This window comes from Heteronotia binoei, chromosome 7, assembly GCF_032191835.1.
Source record: "Heteronotia binoei isolate CCM8104 ecotype False Entrance Well chromosome 7, APGP_CSIRO_Hbin_v1, whole genome shotgun sequence".
Taxonomy (NCBI): domain Eukaryota; kingdom Metazoa; phylum Chordata; class Lepidosauria; order Squamata; family Gekkonidae; genus Heteronotia; species Heteronotia binoei.
The window spans coordinates 32,335,905-32,354,399 of record NC_083229.1 but is presented as its reverse complement, the minus strand read 5'-3'; the positions used below and the strand labels follow the sequence as shown (position 1 = coordinate 32,354,399).

The following is an 18,495-nucleotide window of genomic DNA, read 5'->3' as shown; positions in this document are numbered from 1 at the left end:
ATCTTGCAGAACTTTGTTCGTGTGGAGATATCAGACACCAATAGTGCAGCAGAGAGGTAAATATATGACTATTACCTGCCTGGGCTTGTTTCCTCACTACAAAAATACAATATAATAAGCCATGATAGGTGTTACCCTCATAATTTATCTAAACTTTTTAAAAGTTTTGAATATTTATGTATTTTCATTGTTCTATTATTTTTAGTATTCAAAACCAAGCAAGTTTTGTTCTTTTTGGGTAGAATTTTATTCCTGCATATTAGAACAAACATAAGAATCATAGTCAAATATTTGAAACACTGTTCTACATGAACAGAGCCACTATTTTATTCCAGTGAAAAGTATAATGTGTTAGCATCAATGTACCCTGAGAGTTTTTACTTGTAATATTCCTTTGGACGTTCAGCAACTTAGAAAGCAAAGTTGTTAGGAAAGGAACAGAAATGATCATTAGCCTTTTGCTTAACTATATCATCATCAAGGCTATCAGAACATTGGACATCCGCTGAAAAATTAAATTTCAAAAATTAAAACCAAAACTCATCTCCACCACTGCTCCTGGTACTTGTTCTCTCTCGACTTTTGAGTCTCAGCAAGTCCATGATGCTCCGCGCATATATATCTCGTAAATTAATGTTGAAATTGGAGTCACTGGACATGTTATTGGTGAGCTTCTTCAAGGCTTCACATTGGCGGAGAGCAGCCTCCTTGATCTTCAGGGTAAAGTAGCAAGCAGAGAAGCGGTCGTTGATGATGGCGATGGGCAAAGCCAAGACCAGAATTCCTGACAGTATACACACAAATGCCACAATCTTGCCAATCATTGTGTCCGGTCTGATGTCTCCATAGCCAACAGTTGTCATGGAGGTCGTTGCCCACCACCAAGCACAGGGCACACTTGTGAACGTTGTGCCGTGGACACCCTGCTCAACAAAATATTCCATGGTGGAAAAGATAGATATTCCCACTGAGAGGAAAAGCAGAAGCATGCCAACTTCTTCATAGCACTGTGCGATGGTCATCCCCAGAGACCGCAAACCTGGAATGTTAACACAGGACATCAATTGGTTCATGATCTTGAGGAGATAAACAGGGAGAGGCTGCTCCCTTATCCTGAAATAAAGATAAGTGGCCCAATTATATGGGTTAACTAGAGAAGTGGTTCTCAGCTTTTCATATCTTACACCCCACCAATCACTTGGTAAAAGATCCTGTGTTCCACCATGAGGGAAACAAAAACCACACTTTTTCTGAGAATGACATTTATATATTTACAAGCATTCTGCTATTACATTTCTAATTTACAGTAGTTTTAAGGAGATAACAAATTGCAGTAGTATTGTTAGAAGCTGGAGGGAAGGAAGGTAGAATAAGAAGAATTTGCAGTAGTATTGTTAGAAGTGGGAAGGAAGGAAGGTAGAATAAGAAGAGATTGGATTTATACCCCACCTTTTACTCAGAGTCTCAGAGCAGTTTACAATCTCCTTCCCTTCCTCTCCCCACAACAGACACCCTGTGAGGTAGGTGGGGCTGAGAGAGCTCTTTTGAGAACAGCTCTGAGAGAACGGTGGCTTGCCTAAGGTCACCCAGCAGCTGTATGTAGAGGAGTGGATGATCAAACCATTCTCCCAGATTACAATCTGAGTGAAGGGAAGGGTATACATCCAAATGCCTCCACTTCTTAGTAACTAGACTACTTCTGCGCCCCACTGGTGGTACCCAGACCTCCAGCTGAGAACCACCAAACTAGTGTTTACTAAACTCTTCTGAAGTGCCCTTGAAAACTTACCCTCTTAGTGTAGAATCCCTAAGAGGCTGCCCATCAGGTTTGTCAATATTTGGGCAATCCACCTTGGCTCAAAGCTCAGCATGGCTAACAACCATGCCTTGCTTCTTCTTGCACGGAATAAAACTGTGCAGAGATCCATTGCCATGCAATGTAAAGAATCAAGAGAAAATGTGCAGCATTGAGAGATTTCCTCCCCCCCCCCACTCCATGCCCGCCATTCAACTCAAGAATAGCTGCTTGGGGTGTCTCCCTTCCCCACTTTTAACTATCTCAGGGTGCTTTCCAATCTACACAACAACAAAGCATCATCCTGCACTAATCTTGCCAACTCCAAAAAGGCCTAGTAATCCTTAATGGAACAGGCCTATTTTAAAAGGTTCCCTTTCCTGGCTGTTTCAAAGGGAATCTAAAAAATTCTTGTAGTGGGATCAGCACCCAGCTAATTCCACACTACTAGCCAGGGATGGAGGGGCAGGAAACTCCAAATGTGAGGCTAGATCAACAGGAAGGCATACATAGCATCCCATGCTGCCCTCATTGGCCAGGCAATTAACAGCAATTACTGCCCCCCCTGCACTCCTTTGCTTGTCTTTAAATTTTCCAATGGGAGATTGGCAAATGCTCCCCACTGCACTTTGCATTAGGTGGCAGGGAAGAAAACCAACAACCCTAAATTCTCTAGCTGTGGCAGTTAGTCAGCCAGCATTTGGTAATGCAGAACACATTCTTCTTGTGTCTTGGATGCAATAGTTCTATAAAATTCACATTAGCATCTGCCCTTTTAAAGCTGGCTCAGGATCCATTTGAATTCCCTTTGAGTACTTAGCTCTGCTGTGTAATCTCCCACTTCTGCTTTTAAAAATTCCCTTGGGCATAATACCTGACCTTAATCTCTTACACTTCCCAAATGGGTTTTAAGTGGAAGCAGCTGAAAATGTGCATCCTTGGGATTATGCTCTTCATAGGATACCCTGTATAGCAGCACAATGCAGACTTGAGAAGACACCGAGAAAAGGGATGTCACCCATTTTCCTGTTACCTTTTACGGACTTGTGCCATGATGATTAAGCCATGGCATGCTTCAGAAACAACCCTGTATGAGAACAGCATCTTGGCATAAGGGAACTGAGTGGGGATTATGAATACCAGCGTGGTGCAGTAATTAGAATTCCAGACTGGTGAAACCTAGAATTAGAATTTCAGACTGGAGAGACCTAGGTTCAGATCCCCACTTTGCCACCGAGCAGTTACCCTGTTTCAGCTTAACCTCCCTCCTCCCCCAGGACTGCTGTGCTGACAGACTGGAGGGGGGAAGAATTATGGGTTGGATCTGTCCACTTGGATCTAATCCTGTTCTCCTCCCATCCCACGTGGCTTTTGTCCCTACAGGTCCTACAATCCCCAGCACAGTCTTTTTTGGTAGATAAAGGAGATCCTTCCTTCTTCACTGGTTGGATCCAATCCTGTGTTCTTTGCCCTGAGTTCCTTGGAGAAAGGACAGGATAAAAAAAGCTGTTAAATAGATAAGAGGCACTCACAATCCTTGCCCTCCCCCCAGCCGTTCATGGAAGTGATCCAATACAGTGTGCATGCAGGAGAGAGATCGGACTCTTCTGAGTTCTGCACTAATTCATCACTGTATGTAGTATGGCTGCATATTTGCAAAAAATTACAATACTATAAATATTCACACTCAACAGGATCCCAATATCAACAGCTGCAGAGTATGTGTGAATCTGCCATCTCAGATTCATCACAACACACACAGCTTTCACTTCTGCAGATGCTATGCCAAACATTAAAAAGCAGTTATAGTCCATTCTTCCAGTGACCCATTTCGACCACAAGGGCAGCTAATAACACCACCAATTAATTCTTGTCCGTGCCTGCGGTTCACGAATTCAGCGGTGAGTCAACATGCATTGCTGAGGCCACCCTGATCCTACTACCTTTAAAGTGCAATACAGCGCAGAGTAACTCTGCATAGTATTGCACGATTTACCTGCACATCCTGAACAGTTGCACCCTTCTAAGGCCGCTGACTCTGTTTAAGAACTGCACTGTCAGGCTCCCAGCTGATTTTGCATGAAGCGCACTTAACTGTTCTCCAGGAAAGAAAGGCAACATGTTGCAGCCCAATCTTGTCAGATCTCAGAAGCTAAGCAGGGCTGGTACCACAATGGGAGACCACCAAGGAAGACTGCGAAGGAAGACAATGACAAACCACCTCTGCTTCTCACTTGCCTAGAACATCCCTTGCCTGGGTCACCATAAATCGGCTGTGACTTGACGGCACATACGTATGTAACTGTTCTCCTCCAGCTATATAGGAAAGAGAGAGACCAGTTTAGCACTAGACCTCTAATCCTGGTTTAGCCCTGTCCCCAAGCTGACATTCTACACTAAAAGCATAGAGTTAGTTTCTCTGATTCTAGTGTAGAATGTCAGTTTGGGGACAGGGCTAAGCCAGGATTAGAGGTCTAGTACAAAATTGGTCAGACACTGTGGAAAACTGTACCATCATTGTAACTGTGGCAGCCTAAACCAGTGAGGGTATGCAGGGAGAACTTTGTTGGCAGCTGCCAGACTACAACTTCAAAGCCCAAACATTTTCAAAAAGAACACCAAGGCTTTCTGTAAAAGAACAAAATCTAGTTTTTTTCAGATTAAATTAATAGCTCCTGGAGCTGCTCGTTCAAATTAATGAGATATTTCTTCTAGTATTTTTTTTTAAATTGTTATCCGCTTCAAGCCTTGTAGTTCTTTCAATTTCCAGCTGAAAAAGACCATTACCTCCAAGTGGAAAATGGCTCAGAGAGCTTTTGATTCACCATAATCTCCCTAAGAGAGGAATGCTGTGAACCGTATAGAAGAACATAGTAAAATGCATCAAAGCGGTAACAGGCGGTGGTTTGATGGAACGAAAGCTGTAATTGGCTGTGTGGCTGCAACCGTATTCTAGCACATGACCTGATCTCTGCAATGCGTGGAGGCATTGTGGGTAAAGGCCCCCACTTTGTAGATGCTAATTGTTATTTGCCACCAATTCTGACCCTAGCCAGTTTCTTCAGTCAGTTCCAAGTATTGTACACAACTCCTTGGTCTGTATCTGTAAACTTTGGCTGCATTCCCATCAACATGAATATGAGGCAGAACAGAGAGCCTAATGTGAGAACATCTGGCATTGCTAGGTCCATTGCTGGTGACACGTAGCTGCCCTTTGAGTCACTTCTGGCAAAAGCTGCCTCCAAGCTACCAACATGTCTCATAGAAATTAGAACATTTGTCTTCTACATCACAACAAGAGAGAGATGCATCGCCTGTTAGGCTACTGGAAAAAATGGGGAATTATCTGAAATTTGGCACTGTACGCAGCAGCTTTCTAACTATTATAGTTCCATTTGGGTATTTTTCTTCCTGCAAAAATTCTGGAATGTAGCCAACATGATGGAGTCACTAAAGCAGGGATACTCACTTGGGAGCCACTAGAGGCTCTTCTGAGGACTATGTCCTCCACTGTGGCACATGCCCTATGTTTCAGGAGAACTGGGCAAGGCCCTTGCTCCAGGGGGACTCGTGGTTGGTGAGTGGTTCTTGAAGCCACAACCCTCTCAGGGATGGAAGTAAATGTAGCTTTCTAAACTCATGGTAAATACAAATGTGGTTCTCCTTAAGCACCAGAGTACAGCTGGGTGGGACTAGAACTAGCAGACTGAAGTTCAAATCCCACTCTGCTATGAAGCTGACTTGGAGATTATAGTCCAGTCACTTTCTCTGAGCTCCACCTCACAGGTTGCTATGAGGATAAAAGGGAGAACAAGAGATTAATATATCCTAACCGTGACCATTTTAAAGGAAAGGCAAGATAAAAAAGAGTAGGCTTCTTCTACCCTAAGGAGTTTCAAAGTGGCTGACAATTGCCTTTCCCTTCCTCTCCTCACAACAGGCACCATAGGAAGTACGTAGGACTCAGAGTTCTGAGAGAACTGTGACTGGCCCAAGGTCACCAATCAAGTGCATGTGGAGGTAGGGTTGCCAGGTCCTACCTTCTCATTGGTAGGGTATTTGGCGGACATTCCTGAAGGGGGCAAGGATGTTGGGGATGGCCTGGTTTGAGGGTAAAACTCTATGGTAAAACTGACCTCAAACCATAGAGTTTTGCCCAAAAGCCAGAGTGTTGCCGTGCAATGTCCCTGACGTGATGACACTGGCTGGCAGCGGGAAGGCGCACTAGAAAGTGGAGGACCTGGGGAGTGGGAACCCTATGTGGAGTAGGGAATTAAACCTGGTTCTCCAGATTAGGGTCTGCCACTCCTAAACACTAAAAAGGTAAAGGTAGTCCCCTGTGCAAGCACCAGTCATTTCCAACTCTGGGGTGATGTCGCATCAGGATGTTTTCATGGCAGACTTTTTATGGGGTGGTTTGCCATTCCCTTCCCCAGTCATCTGGGTACTATTTTACTGACCTTGGAAGGATGGAAGGCTGAGTCAATCTTGAGCTGGCTACCTAAACCTAGCTTCCACTGGGATCGAACTCCGGTCATGAGCAGAGAGCTCGGACTGCAGTACTGCAGCTTTACCACTCTGCGCCACTTAAACACTACACCATGCTTAATCATTACACCACATAACAGATCACTCCAGGATGATGTTTTCGTGTCGGCTTCCTGAAAACGCAATGCTCTTGTGTCTTTTGATCAGATAATTTCATCTACTTCATTTACTTCCTGAACAGGAACAGAATGATTATTGCTTTGGTGAATTGCTCAAAATAGTACAGCCAGTGTAGCCATCCGTTTGTCTCCAGGGAATTGGCTTCCAATGCGAGTCCAGTTTCATTTCAATAGTAACAAAATTATATCCTTACCAAATTATAGTTTCAGAATGTTGGACTGCAGCAGAAGAACAGGATTTGATTCCAGATACCCGAGAAAAGGAGTGGTAATTCCTAAAGACGTATGCCCACAAAATCTTGATGGTCCCTGAGGTGCTACTAGACTTGAATCTAACTCCTTATGACAGGGGTCCTCAACCTACGGCCCGCGGGCCAGATGCGGCCCACTGAGGACCTTTATGCGGCCCGCCAGGTTATGGCAAAATCAGACCGGAAGTGACGTTCGACCTAAACTTGCGTTAGCAACGCACACTTCCGGCACTGGGCTGAGGCGGCAGAGACAGAGTGTGAGGTGATACCGAGGTGAGGTGAGTTCCCAGGCCAGGGTGTGTGGTGTGGGGAAGGGAGAGAGATGCAGAAGACGGAGAACTGACGGCCCGCGGCTTTGTACAGTAACGGCAGTCCGGCCCTCCAACAGTCTGAGGGACAGTGAACTGGCCCCCTATTTAAAAAGGTTGAGGACCCCTGCCTTATGATGTCCTTATCTATTCTTTATGATATCTAGCTCATATATAATATACTTTTATCTAGATCTTTATGGTATCCTTATCCTTTCCAACCAGGGCTGCAGTCACATACACTAAATAATGCACTTTCAATGCCCTTTCCAACTGGATTTTACTGTGTGAACTGGCAAAATCTGGTTTGAAAGTGCACTGAAAGTGGATTGAAAGTGCATTATTTAGTGTGTGCAATCGCAGAACAGTTTATGGCAACCAAAGCAGCAGACAGTGCTATAAGCAGTATAAAAGGGATGAATGTTCATCAGGAGGGTGTGGCAGATCAGTTTTAATTAATCTGAATTAGGCTCAATTCTCACAACTATCAATTGCAGTGGTAATCCTGTTTTGGACCTGTATCTCTTCCAACCACCACTCACACTTTTGAACACTTCTCTGTGTGTGTGTGTGTGGGGGGGAAGTCTGTTCTAAACTAGAAATTGAGGTGGGGTGGGGAGACACTACACTGACTTTCTTCTTCACTAGTGATATTAGCTATGGAGTAACTAAGGCAACTATCCTGGGTGCCACGTTGGCCTAGAGAGGGGATGAGGCAAGGGACAGAAATGATTGCAATAGCCTGCCTTGACTGCCCTACCTCCTCTCTCTGCCATGGCAACAACTCAAAAGGCAGCAGGTTTCCCCAGCAGCTGGTTCAACTAACCTAATCCAGCATGCAGTGACTGAACTGGTGTGAGGAGAGGGACAAGGAGTGCTGTGTTAGGCAGTGCCCTCACACTCATTCATCCATCTGTCAAGCCAGGCAGCCCCCACCAGGCAACTAAATGGTGGGTGGGCACTGTGAAGTATCCCTTTATGTCTCGTCCTACCTCATTGCTGGCAGAGAGGACCCAAGACTGCACTGTCTACACAGGGTGCCAAGCACATGCACAGTCCTTCTTGCCTGCAATGCATGTGGCAGCCAACCTACACACTGTGTGCCACCTGCAGCTGCCACCACAGCAACAAACAACTCTAAGGTAGAAGATCATGGGGATGTGGAGGGCCTCATCTTTGGCTCCCCCCTCCCCGAGTCCAGAATCACTGAGCTTACCCCACTGCTTCTTCTTTAAGTGGGTGGACTCTTATCTGGAAGAACTGGGTTTGATTCCCCACTCCTTCCCTTGCACCTGCTAGCATGGCCTTGGGTCAGCCATAGCTCTGGCAGAGGTTGTCCTTGAAAGGGCAGGTGCTGTGAGAGCCCTCTCCAGCCCCACCCATCTCACAGGGTGTCTGTTGTGGGGGAGGAAGGTAAAGGAGACTGTGAGCCGCTCTGAGACTCTTCGGAGTGGAGGGCGGGATATAAATCCAATATCATCTTCTTCTTACTTGCCTGTTATTTACATCCAGCCATGTGAGTCTCTGTCTTCAGTTTGGCCCAGAAACAAATTTGCTGTCTGTTATTAGGCCTTAAGTTGCAGCTAAACCTACCCCCCACCCCAGATTTTACCTATTTTGTATCAGCACTCACATCAGTTCTAAGCCTTGTAGGATGCAGAGGTGTGTTTGTAACTTCCATTTCTGTAGGAGAATGTCTTTGTGAAATGAACATGCCTTGTAGTTCTTCACAGGTTCACCAACCTCCAGGTGGAGCCTAGAGATCTCCCAGAATGCCAACTGATCTCTGGGCTACAGAGATCAGTTCCCCCCAAGAAAAATGGCTGCATTACTGAATTCTATGCCATTATATCCTGCTGAGGCTCCTGCCCTCAAATCTCCAGGAATTTCTCAAACTACTGTTGGCAAGCCCATCTGCCATAATTACTTTTATGCAGTGAAACAAAGTTATAGATATGTTTGTTTGCAGGGGAATGAGAAGGCAGTTTGCAAATGCACCAGTCTCATGGGGCAATTTAGCAGCTGAAGATGGGGAGAAAAGCGGGAAGAAAGTACCACGGACGGCCACCTAGAAGGTTATGATGATCTGTTACAAGGAAAATAGCTTCCATGAAGATGATGGGTCAGGTGAAGACCCAACCAGTGGGCAAAGCTTTTCCAGAAGAAGAAATAACACAACACCAATGTGTGGGAAGGCTGGTAGAAGGAGAAACTCAAGCTGAATCCACATTGGGATGGACTTTGCACTACAATAGTTTGCAACTGGATTTTCCTGTGTGGACAGCACAAATTCAGCTGCAAATCACTGTAATAGTACAACAAGAGCACAGTATGCAATAGTGTGTGAATGCATCCAAAGACAGCGGTGGTCATAGCACCAGTATCAACACTGAACTAGCATGAAAACCTTTGAGGAACAGAGAATAAAAATGTGGGCCTATAAGGCTAATTCTCAGGGGTGGGGAATCCCATCTCTCCCCCCACTTTCCACCAGGTTTTTCCACAGCTACCAGAAGGCATGCTGTACATCCTGGAATCCATTGAAGCCACCAGCAATTACACTGGAGGTAGGTGCATTCTCTGTGCATGGTTTTTTTGGGGGGAGGGGGGATTTAACCCCTTAATGTGTTTAACATTTCAGATTTTCCCGCAAACTTTGGGAGTCCTCCAATCTGCAGAAAAAAGAAATGTTCAGCATCAGTGCAGCCTCAACTGACACATTTAGATATCCACAGAGGCCAGGCATCACTATTAGATATACATAGATGGCCCCTGAAAAATGAGACCCAAATAAGTAGATTTTGTAGTTGCTGTCTTTATTTGTGCTTTAGAAAAAATCTCACAATGATTTCAGAAAGGAGTGCAGCTGGCAGAATGGTGCTGCTCAACAGTGGCTCCGTGTATGGGAGCGATTTGCAAACTGTGCCTTAGAAGAACCCTAAAAGAGATAAATGAGATCAAGAATCTCCATCAGTTTGCTAAATGCAAATTGTGCATTCAAGTGGCTGCAAATCCCATTGGAATCACATGGGAAGGAAAGCCCTTCAAGCCCTTCATTAATTACAGCTGGGCTTCCTGCAGTATCACTAGAAGTTTGAAGAAAAATAAAAGTCCACACAAGGGTCCTTGGAAACATGACAGAGTTGAGCATATGAAGCTGCCTCATACTGAATTAGACCCTTGGTCCATCAAAGCAAGTATTGTCTATGCATACGGGTAATAGTTCTCCAGGGTCTCAGCAGAGGTCTTTCATATCACCTACTATCTGGTCCCTTAAATTGGAGATGCTGGGGACTGAACCTGGGATCTTCTGCATGCAAAGCAGAGGCTCTTCCACTGAGCCACAGCCACTCCAAGGTTAGAAATAGCAGGCAGTTAAAGAAGCTTGACCACTACCGCTAACCTTACTCTGCCTTGTTCAGCCACAGGAGCACATTAAGGGTGTTCTAGAGCAGGGGTCCCCAACCCCTGGTCCATGGCCTGTTAGCAACCGGTCCATGAGTTGTACAGTTATTTGATTATATATTACAATGTAGTAGTAATAATAATAATAAGACGATGGCGTTGGATTTATATCCTGCCCTCCACTCCAAATCTCAGAGTGGCTCACAATCTCCTTTATCTCCTTCCCCCACAACAGGCACCCTGTGAGGTGGGTGGGGCTGAGAGAGCTCTTACAAGCAGCTGCCCTTTCAAGGAAAGAGCCAGAGCTTCCTTTACCCAGTTCCCTGGATCCCATGGGAGAAATACAAAGAAAGCATCTTTAAGATCAATGAGTGCTAACGTTTTAAGCATGTTTTAAGTTTTTTAAAAAAATAAATATTGGTGTTTGTGTTCTTTATAAAATTTGTATCTCTGCTGCCTAATCTTAAATAGGTACACACACAGCCCGGCCCAACCCGACATGGCTCAGCCCAATAAGGTCTCATTTATGCCAGATCAGGCCCTCATAGCAAATGAGTTCGGCACCCCTGCTCTAGCCTGTTTTGCAATACACATAGGTTCTGACTACCTCTTGCATGTGCTTGTCCTGGGAATGAGTGAGTCAGTGGAAGAAGGGATAGCATTTGCTTGGAATAAGATCTGCTTCAAATAAGATCTGATCTGGGTTATTCAAAATTTCCCTCTTGATGTCATTTAAAAGACACCAAGTGTCAATGTCTGCATAGGGAGCAAAATTATAAAGGTAGATAAAAAGGAACAGGGTGTATGGGCGGGGGGAAGAGAGGAGAAGACAGTAGAAGGAAGGGATGGGTGGATGGAGACCTGAAAGACAGTGGCAACAGGAAAGCAAACTCTAATGACAATAGCAAGAGGGCAGAGATCAAATTTCCCATCAAATCCAGTATCTGATGGGAGATGTGATGTTTTCCCCGCTGTACGGGGACAGGGAGGTTCAGGGAGGTTAACAGAGCAAGAACAGTCAACAAGATATAGTATGTGCCAAGGGAACCCAATTGGAGCAGTGGAAAGATTGTCTTTGTATGTGGAGGTTAGTCTTATTGATGTATGTGAGAATAATACTATCGCTGGCACATACAAAAAGCCAATATGATTATCTATCTGCTTCGCAATGGGGAGGGCAGGATGTTTACAAAAAGGTAAAGGTAGTCCCCTGTGCAAGCACTAGTCATTTCCGATTCTGGGGTGATGTCACATCATGACATTTCCATGGCAGACTTTTTTTTTGTACAGGGTGGTTTGCCATTGCCTTCCCCAGTTATCTACACTTTCCCCACAGCAAGCTGGGTACTCATTTACTGACCTCGGAAGAATGGAAGACGGAGTCAACTTGGAACCAGCTATCTGAACCCAGTTTCCACTGGGAATGAACTCAGGTCATGAGCAGAGCTTGGACTGCAGTACTGCATCTTACCACTCTGTGCCACGGGGCACAGGATGTTTATACAAAAAGCCAACCTAAAAGATTTGTTCTTGAATTGGTTCCTGCAGCCTAACCCACTTTAGATGCTTACAGGGACAGCTTCTCCTCTCTGCTTCCCTTACCCAATGCAACATTTGGCTTTGGCTCAGTGGCTGTGCACCAGACAGGTTCAGTCCCTGGCATCTCTACTTTACAAGAACTATGTGATGTCAAAGACCTCTGCTGAAGACTCTGGGGAGCCATAACCATTCAGAATAGGTTGTACTGACCATGACAGATCAATGGTTTGTCTCAGTATAAGGCAGGCTCATATATCTATGCAAAGTCCTGTAGATTGGCAAGCCACATTTTTGGTTGCTTGGAGAACCAATTGGGCTATTCTCTCTAGATGAACCTTCAAATGGAGTGCCCATTTCACACACTGCAATGAGCACATGGTGGCAGGCAGAAGATGGCACTCGCTCCTATGCCATGGGAACTGAATCCTTGCCCAGTGAATTGAATCTCTGCCCATCTGGAACAGGCTTTGGTCTTCCAGCAGAGTCCCAGCTGCTGTAAAATGTTATGTTGGCAGCACTCCTCATGGGCAAAATGCTCCTCAGAGCTGGGCTGAAGACAACACTTTGAACAAGCCTAAGATGTTCCATCACGATGGGGTCTACGCTCAAGACCTTTAAACGAGCCACAAAAGGAGCGCAGACACCAGTTTAACATACACAAAGACATATCAAGCAAGCCTAATCAGAAGTAAACCCCATTTCAGTCCACAGAGATTACTCCCAGGAAAACATTCTTAGGATTTCAGCAATACTCCTGTAACTATACGGGAGCTATCAGCCCTCGCTGATAGAAGTCAGTCCTTTCAGCACTTTTAAAAATGGAATTAACACGAAGGACTAAACATCCTTACAATACTGCTGGGAAAAAGCCTCATTCCCCAAGTGTGCTAATCACATCTTTTGCTCTATGCACAATGGCAGAGTTTTCATTAGAACACTGTTGCCACCTCTGATCTTTCTCCTCCAGTGTTCCTTCTATCCCCTTCTCCTAGAAGAGAAACCAACCTTGTTATTTCCCACCATCAAGCTTTTGTGAAGGCTATGGATCAGGCATAGCAGCATGCCCCAGTTACCCTAGCAAGGGTAGCTAGACATTTGTTTAGGGCTTTTTTGGTAGCAGGAACTCCTTTGCATATTAGGCTACACACTCCTGATGTAGCCAATCCTCATGGAGCTTACAGGGCTCTTAGTACAGGGCCTACTGTAAGCTCCAGAAGGAATGGCTACATCTCCAAACGTACCAAGTAATTCAATCCCCAGGAGCATCCCCCACATTTTGGATTTACCTGTGGAATGCCTGCCCAGCTTCAACATACGGAGAGCCCTCAGCAGCCTCAACACCTGCACAATGCGCCCCATGTTTTCCAGTTCCTGGGAGCTCCCTCCACCATGCAAGCTCTCCACCAGCAGTGTTATGTAGAAGGGCAAAATGGCCAGAAGGTCTATGATGTTCGCCACGTTTCTCATGAAGCGACACCTGTTCCGTGCACACAGGATGCGCAAGGTGAACTCTCCTGTGAACCAGGTGATGCACACATACTCCAGGATGTCTAGCAACTGCGATGGCAGCCAGCTCAATTCCACCGAGATCAAAGCCATGCTGGCAATAGAAATGATCACAAAGGCCATGGAGATTGTGCCAAAAGTCCGGGCAGCTACAGAAGAACCAGGTTTCTCCAACACCTCCCAAAGCTTCTGCCTGACACCAGAGTAGAAGTTTCCAGAGAAGTCCTCTTCTTCATCTTGGGGATCCAGATCTTCAGCATCTTTCTTGATGTCTAAGTCTTCGCTGCGTTCCTTCCGCCTGAAGTACCTGTCCAAAAACACCCAACCGCAAACAGACATGTTACACTACTACAACCAACACTGATTTATTTATTTAGGAATAATCTATGCTCCTTGTCCAGAGAACTTGTTTGAGGACATTCACAAAGGAAAATGTGATAAAGTATAGAAACAATTAAAACAAATTAATTATTAAAACCACCACCATTAATAAAACCCAGTCACCTCATAACTACAGCATAAAACAGATGATCTTAAAAAGAGTCCCTAGGATAGAAGGAAATGGTATTTTGTAGTTAAAAAGTGTAGGTAAAAAGAAATATTTTGGTTTGGGAGCTAAAAACTGAGGAGGTTAAGTGGCAGATGAGGAAAGGTCTTCCACAAACAAGGTGCCACCACTAAATGTCTCTGCCTTGGGGAGGCTGGGGCAAAGTGAAGAAAAGTGCTTGAGAGGAGAACCTTATTTGGTAGCAGTGATAGGGAGGTGGTGTTTCAAGTACACTGCTCCCTAGTTGTTCAAAGTTTTAAAAGGTAAGAACCAGAACACCTCAGAGCTGTAGAGAAAAAGTAGTGTTTTTTAACCTTGCTTTTCTCTACCTCAAAGCTGCTTTCCTTCCCCTCCCACAACAGGCACCTTGTGAGGTGATGAGAGTTCTGAGAGAAGGACACCCAGCAGGCTTCATGTGAAGAAGTGGGAAATAAAACCTGGTTCTCCAGGTTAGAGTCAGTTGCTCTTAACTACTACATCACACATATAGCCAACCTAGATGTCTGGAGAAGGACACTGTGGCCTCTGCTACCAACCAGATGTTCAAAGTGAAGACCATCATCTCAGTGGCCTCAGTCTGGCCCCAACCACCAACCGGAGAATGGAAGAAGACGACGACATTGGATTTATATTCTGCCCTTCACTCAAGAGTCTCAAAGCTGCTTACAATCTCCTTTATCTCCCTCCCCCACAACAAACACCCTGTGAGGTGGGTGGGACTGAGAGAGCTCTCCCAGAAGCTGCCCTTTCAAGGACAAGCTCTGTGATAACTATGGCTGATCCAAGGCCATTCCAGCAAGTGCAAGTGGAGGAGTGTGGAATCAAACCCAGTTCTCCAAGATAAGAGTCCGCACACTTAACCACTACACCAAACTGGCTCTCTGGGAATGGGAGGGACTATGGCTCACAGGCAGAGCTTCTTCTGCTTGGTATGCAGAAGGACCCAAGTTCAAGCCTTGGCAGCTTCAGTTACAGGATCTGGCAGTAAGTGACGAGGAAGACCTTTGCCTGAGACCCTAGAGATCCTCTACTAGTCTGAGGAGACAATACCGAATTTGATGGGTGAAAGGTCTGATTCAGTATAATGCAGCATCATGTGTTCAAGAATGACCAGCGACATGCCAGTGTGTCTTGTGGCCATCCCCATACTGTATCTTTACTTCATCCTCCTCCAATGCAAATCATCACCAGATTCAACAAAAAACTATGCTTCTCCCAATGCCTCCTTCTTCATGCTGTTGAGTATTCTATTAGCGCCTACCAACCTACCATGTCTCCTTTTCCCCCTTCCCATTGGTGTCCTCCTGAAGCTAGGCATTTAAGCCACCCTACAATCTCATAAAATCTCAGAAGTGGAGCAGGGTCAGCCCTGGTTAGTAATTGAATGGGAAAACACCAGGGTTGCTATGCAGAGCTAGGTAACAGCATACCATCTCTGTTCAACTCTTGCCTTGGAAACCCTACAGCGTTGCCATAAGTCAGCTGTGAATTGACAGCTTTACACATGGTTCTCACACACACACACTTCTGTGACCATCAGGTGCCCACCTGTCCCGGCAACAAGAGTCAATGCTGAGCTCATCCAACCCCCAATATTGGATCTCCTGTAGAAACGAAAGTGCACATAGCTGATCCATGACGTGAAGCCGACCAGTCTGATAATAATTGTGGATATAACGGAATGCCTGAGAACTCCGGTCGAAGAAATATTCATTCTCCACCAAGTTGGCATCGTCGCAAAGATCCAGGAGGCTGGAGGCGGCATCCCGGGCGGCCGATACCACCACCGCCAGCTTGCCAAGACGAGTGTCTGGATAGCAGCACAGCTTCTGCTGGGACAGCACAAAGCGGGCACCTCCCACATTGACTGTGATGCAGTCCAAGGCTGGGACCACCTGCTGCAGCAAGGACATGGGCTCCTCCTTGTTACAGAAGACGCTGGACTCGAAAGAGCCCAAGGACGTGCTCTCGTCCAACTCCTCGGCAGACACCCCGGAAGAAAGAGACAGGCAGCATGGAGGAGACTTCATCCTTCAGCTGCCAACAGCAGCTTCTGCTCTCCTAGGAAGGGGAGAGGAAAAAAATTACACAGGCATGCTAAAACTGAACAGTATGTTCCAGGGCAACAGGCTACACAGCTGCCTCTTGAATTCCAAGCAACTTGAAATGAAGACAAAAATATTTGAGATCCCTCCGATGGTTCTAAGATCAGGGTTCTAGGTGGTCTGTTCATTCACCACTTAACTGCCCAAACTTAAACACAAAGATTTGAGAATCCTCACCAGTGCAGCTTTCATTTCAAAATATACCCCCCCACCGCCTTTATGATTGTGGAAATAAATCTTTATTGGAGATGCAAGGCAAGATTTGGACTCCAGGGTGTTATGTTCTATATCACTCTAGTTTTCTCCCCTAGCTGCTATAATTAAAATTAAAAGCTGCAGCATTATTTCCAAAATGTTTATGGATGATGAATTTGGATTGCCGCAGCACAAAACCTAGAATTTTATTCTGGCATACAGCCTTCAGAAGGACTAACTTTCCTATCTGATACCATTGATAAATTTGCAAACACTGGCCACACAATTTTATAAAGAGTTACTCCACTCAAAGCCTATTGACTTCAGTGGGCTCAAGAATGGAATAACTGCACAAGACTGCACAGCAGACCATTTCACATTAAGGATTTCATTTATTTATGCTATTTATAGTCGTGGTGTAAGTCAAGAACAATCAACAGCATGGGATACCCAAGAAAGGAAAAGTTATGACAAGACTTTGTTGGAGGAAGGCTTCAAACTCTTCTGTAAGGAGTGGTAGGACAGAAGCTAATAATGGATTTGTGTTATACTGGTGTGATACACTGATTAGAAAATTGGGCCAGCAAGACATAGGTTCAAATCCTCACTTTACCGTAAAACTCATTGGGTGACCTTGAGCCAATCACGTTCTCTCAGCCGGTCCTCTATACCATATATTTACTGTATCTCTGACTATGGTATTTTAAATTCATGAGATTTGAACCCAGTACTCCCTGACCCAAGCACTCTTTTCACGATGTACAATATTTAAATAATCTGTTACTGAGGAATTAAAATATGTCACCTGGTTACTATTTCCCCTAACAGTTAACATAGAGGTGTTCTAGTTAACAGAAAAACTGATACTGCTTCTGTGGAAATGCTTCATCCACTAGAACTGCTGGAGAAAACTGCTACCAGTGACTTGTAGCAGTGATCATTCCACTAAAATTGAGCAACCTCTTAATCTGTTTAACAAAAAAATAGCTCCTAATTCCTGGATTATTTTCTGCACAATTGAAAACAAGGGCACAGGCCGGAATTCTAATTACAGGATAACTAAGAAGCATCCTTATCTCACCGATAATTGATTTGATTCCTAACCCCCCTGTTTGATTAACAAGATCAGCACTTCTAAAACTAATTTATTTTAATGAATTCTTCTTCGCATTCTCTCCCTTATGTATCTTTAACTGCAGCTGATTTTTCTGACTTTTAAACGTGTCCAGCTGCCCCCAAGATTAAGCACTTTAACACTATCATCATTTTAAAAGTACAGGATGGGAGAGGGAGGGAGGGAAGCGGCAAAGTTGGTTTTTGACTACTTTTTGTTTAAAATCAGAATAATGTAAAACACGAACAGCTATGCTGGATCGGATAGATAGGTCCTTCACACCACAGTGACTGCCACTGAAAGCAACGCGGAATGCTAAACGCTAAAAATTAGAAATGCTTCCCATTATAACGTGGAAGCGTCGTGTTAGAACAAACCAAGGGGGGGGGGGAGGACCCTACAATTTTAATTTTACCTCCCATCGAGGTTCGGGGCCGCGCCTCACCCTCTGACCTGCCGCTCCGCCTGCTTGCCTTGGCACATCTGGACTGCAGCTGCTGCAGCTACCGCAAGAGAGTCCTTCCAGGCTGAGCCCCGCTTCTGGCAAGTCCGCCTCGTGGCTCATCCCAGTCGCCCAGCCGGCTTCCAACTTCTGAGCAGCGCCGCGATCAAGCCTCTTCTCTGGTCACATGGGCGGTCGGGGGAACAAATCAGAGCGCGGCGCCCGGAAAAGCCAGACCTGGCAGGGGCATGTTGCTATTAAACGAGCATGAGTGTTTGCAGCGACTGGGTGGACCGAGAGCCAGGTGGAAAGAGAGCAGAGAAGAGCCGCTGCGGATTGCAAAGCTGCACCCTGTAGCATTAAAAGTTCCGTTACTGTCTCTTGCATTGACGTTCCGCAGGGTTTGTAAAGCTGTCGTATAACAAACTCAGAGACAAGTAAGTCTGAGCGCTGCTCTCCCCTTTCTCCAGAGTAAAGCTACGCAGGATTGGCACCTACTCTCACACATGTGTTTAGTTAGGATACTGAGAGTGCTTCGGATATCTCGAGAACCGTAGGTTGTCCAAAAGGCAGATTCCCACCCATTTTAGTATACCTTATTATGCTTAGAAATTAGTTGCC

The 18,495-nt window shown here is 45.3% G+C and overlaps 1 protein-coding gene across 1 annotated transcript; it reads right to left on the bottom strand.

The window, feature by feature from the left end:
- Window positions 1-223: 223 nt before the first annotated feature.
- Window positions 224-18,107, bottom strand: KCNV1 (potassium voltage-gated channel modifier subfamily V member 1). The gene is made up of 4 exons (XM_060243309.1): window positions 17,848-18,107; window positions 15,567-16,079; window positions 13,252-13,778; window positions 224-1,039 (listed from the first exon to the last, which is right to left on the bottom strand). The coding sequence occupies exons 2-4, from the start codon at window positions 16,046-16,048 to the stop codon at window positions 528-530; spliced, it is 1,521 nt and encodes a 506-aa protein (XP_060099292.1). The 5' UTR covers window positions 16,049-16,079; window positions 17,848-18,107; the 3' UTR covers window positions 224-527.
- Window positions 18,108-18,495: the final 388 nt, after the last annotated feature.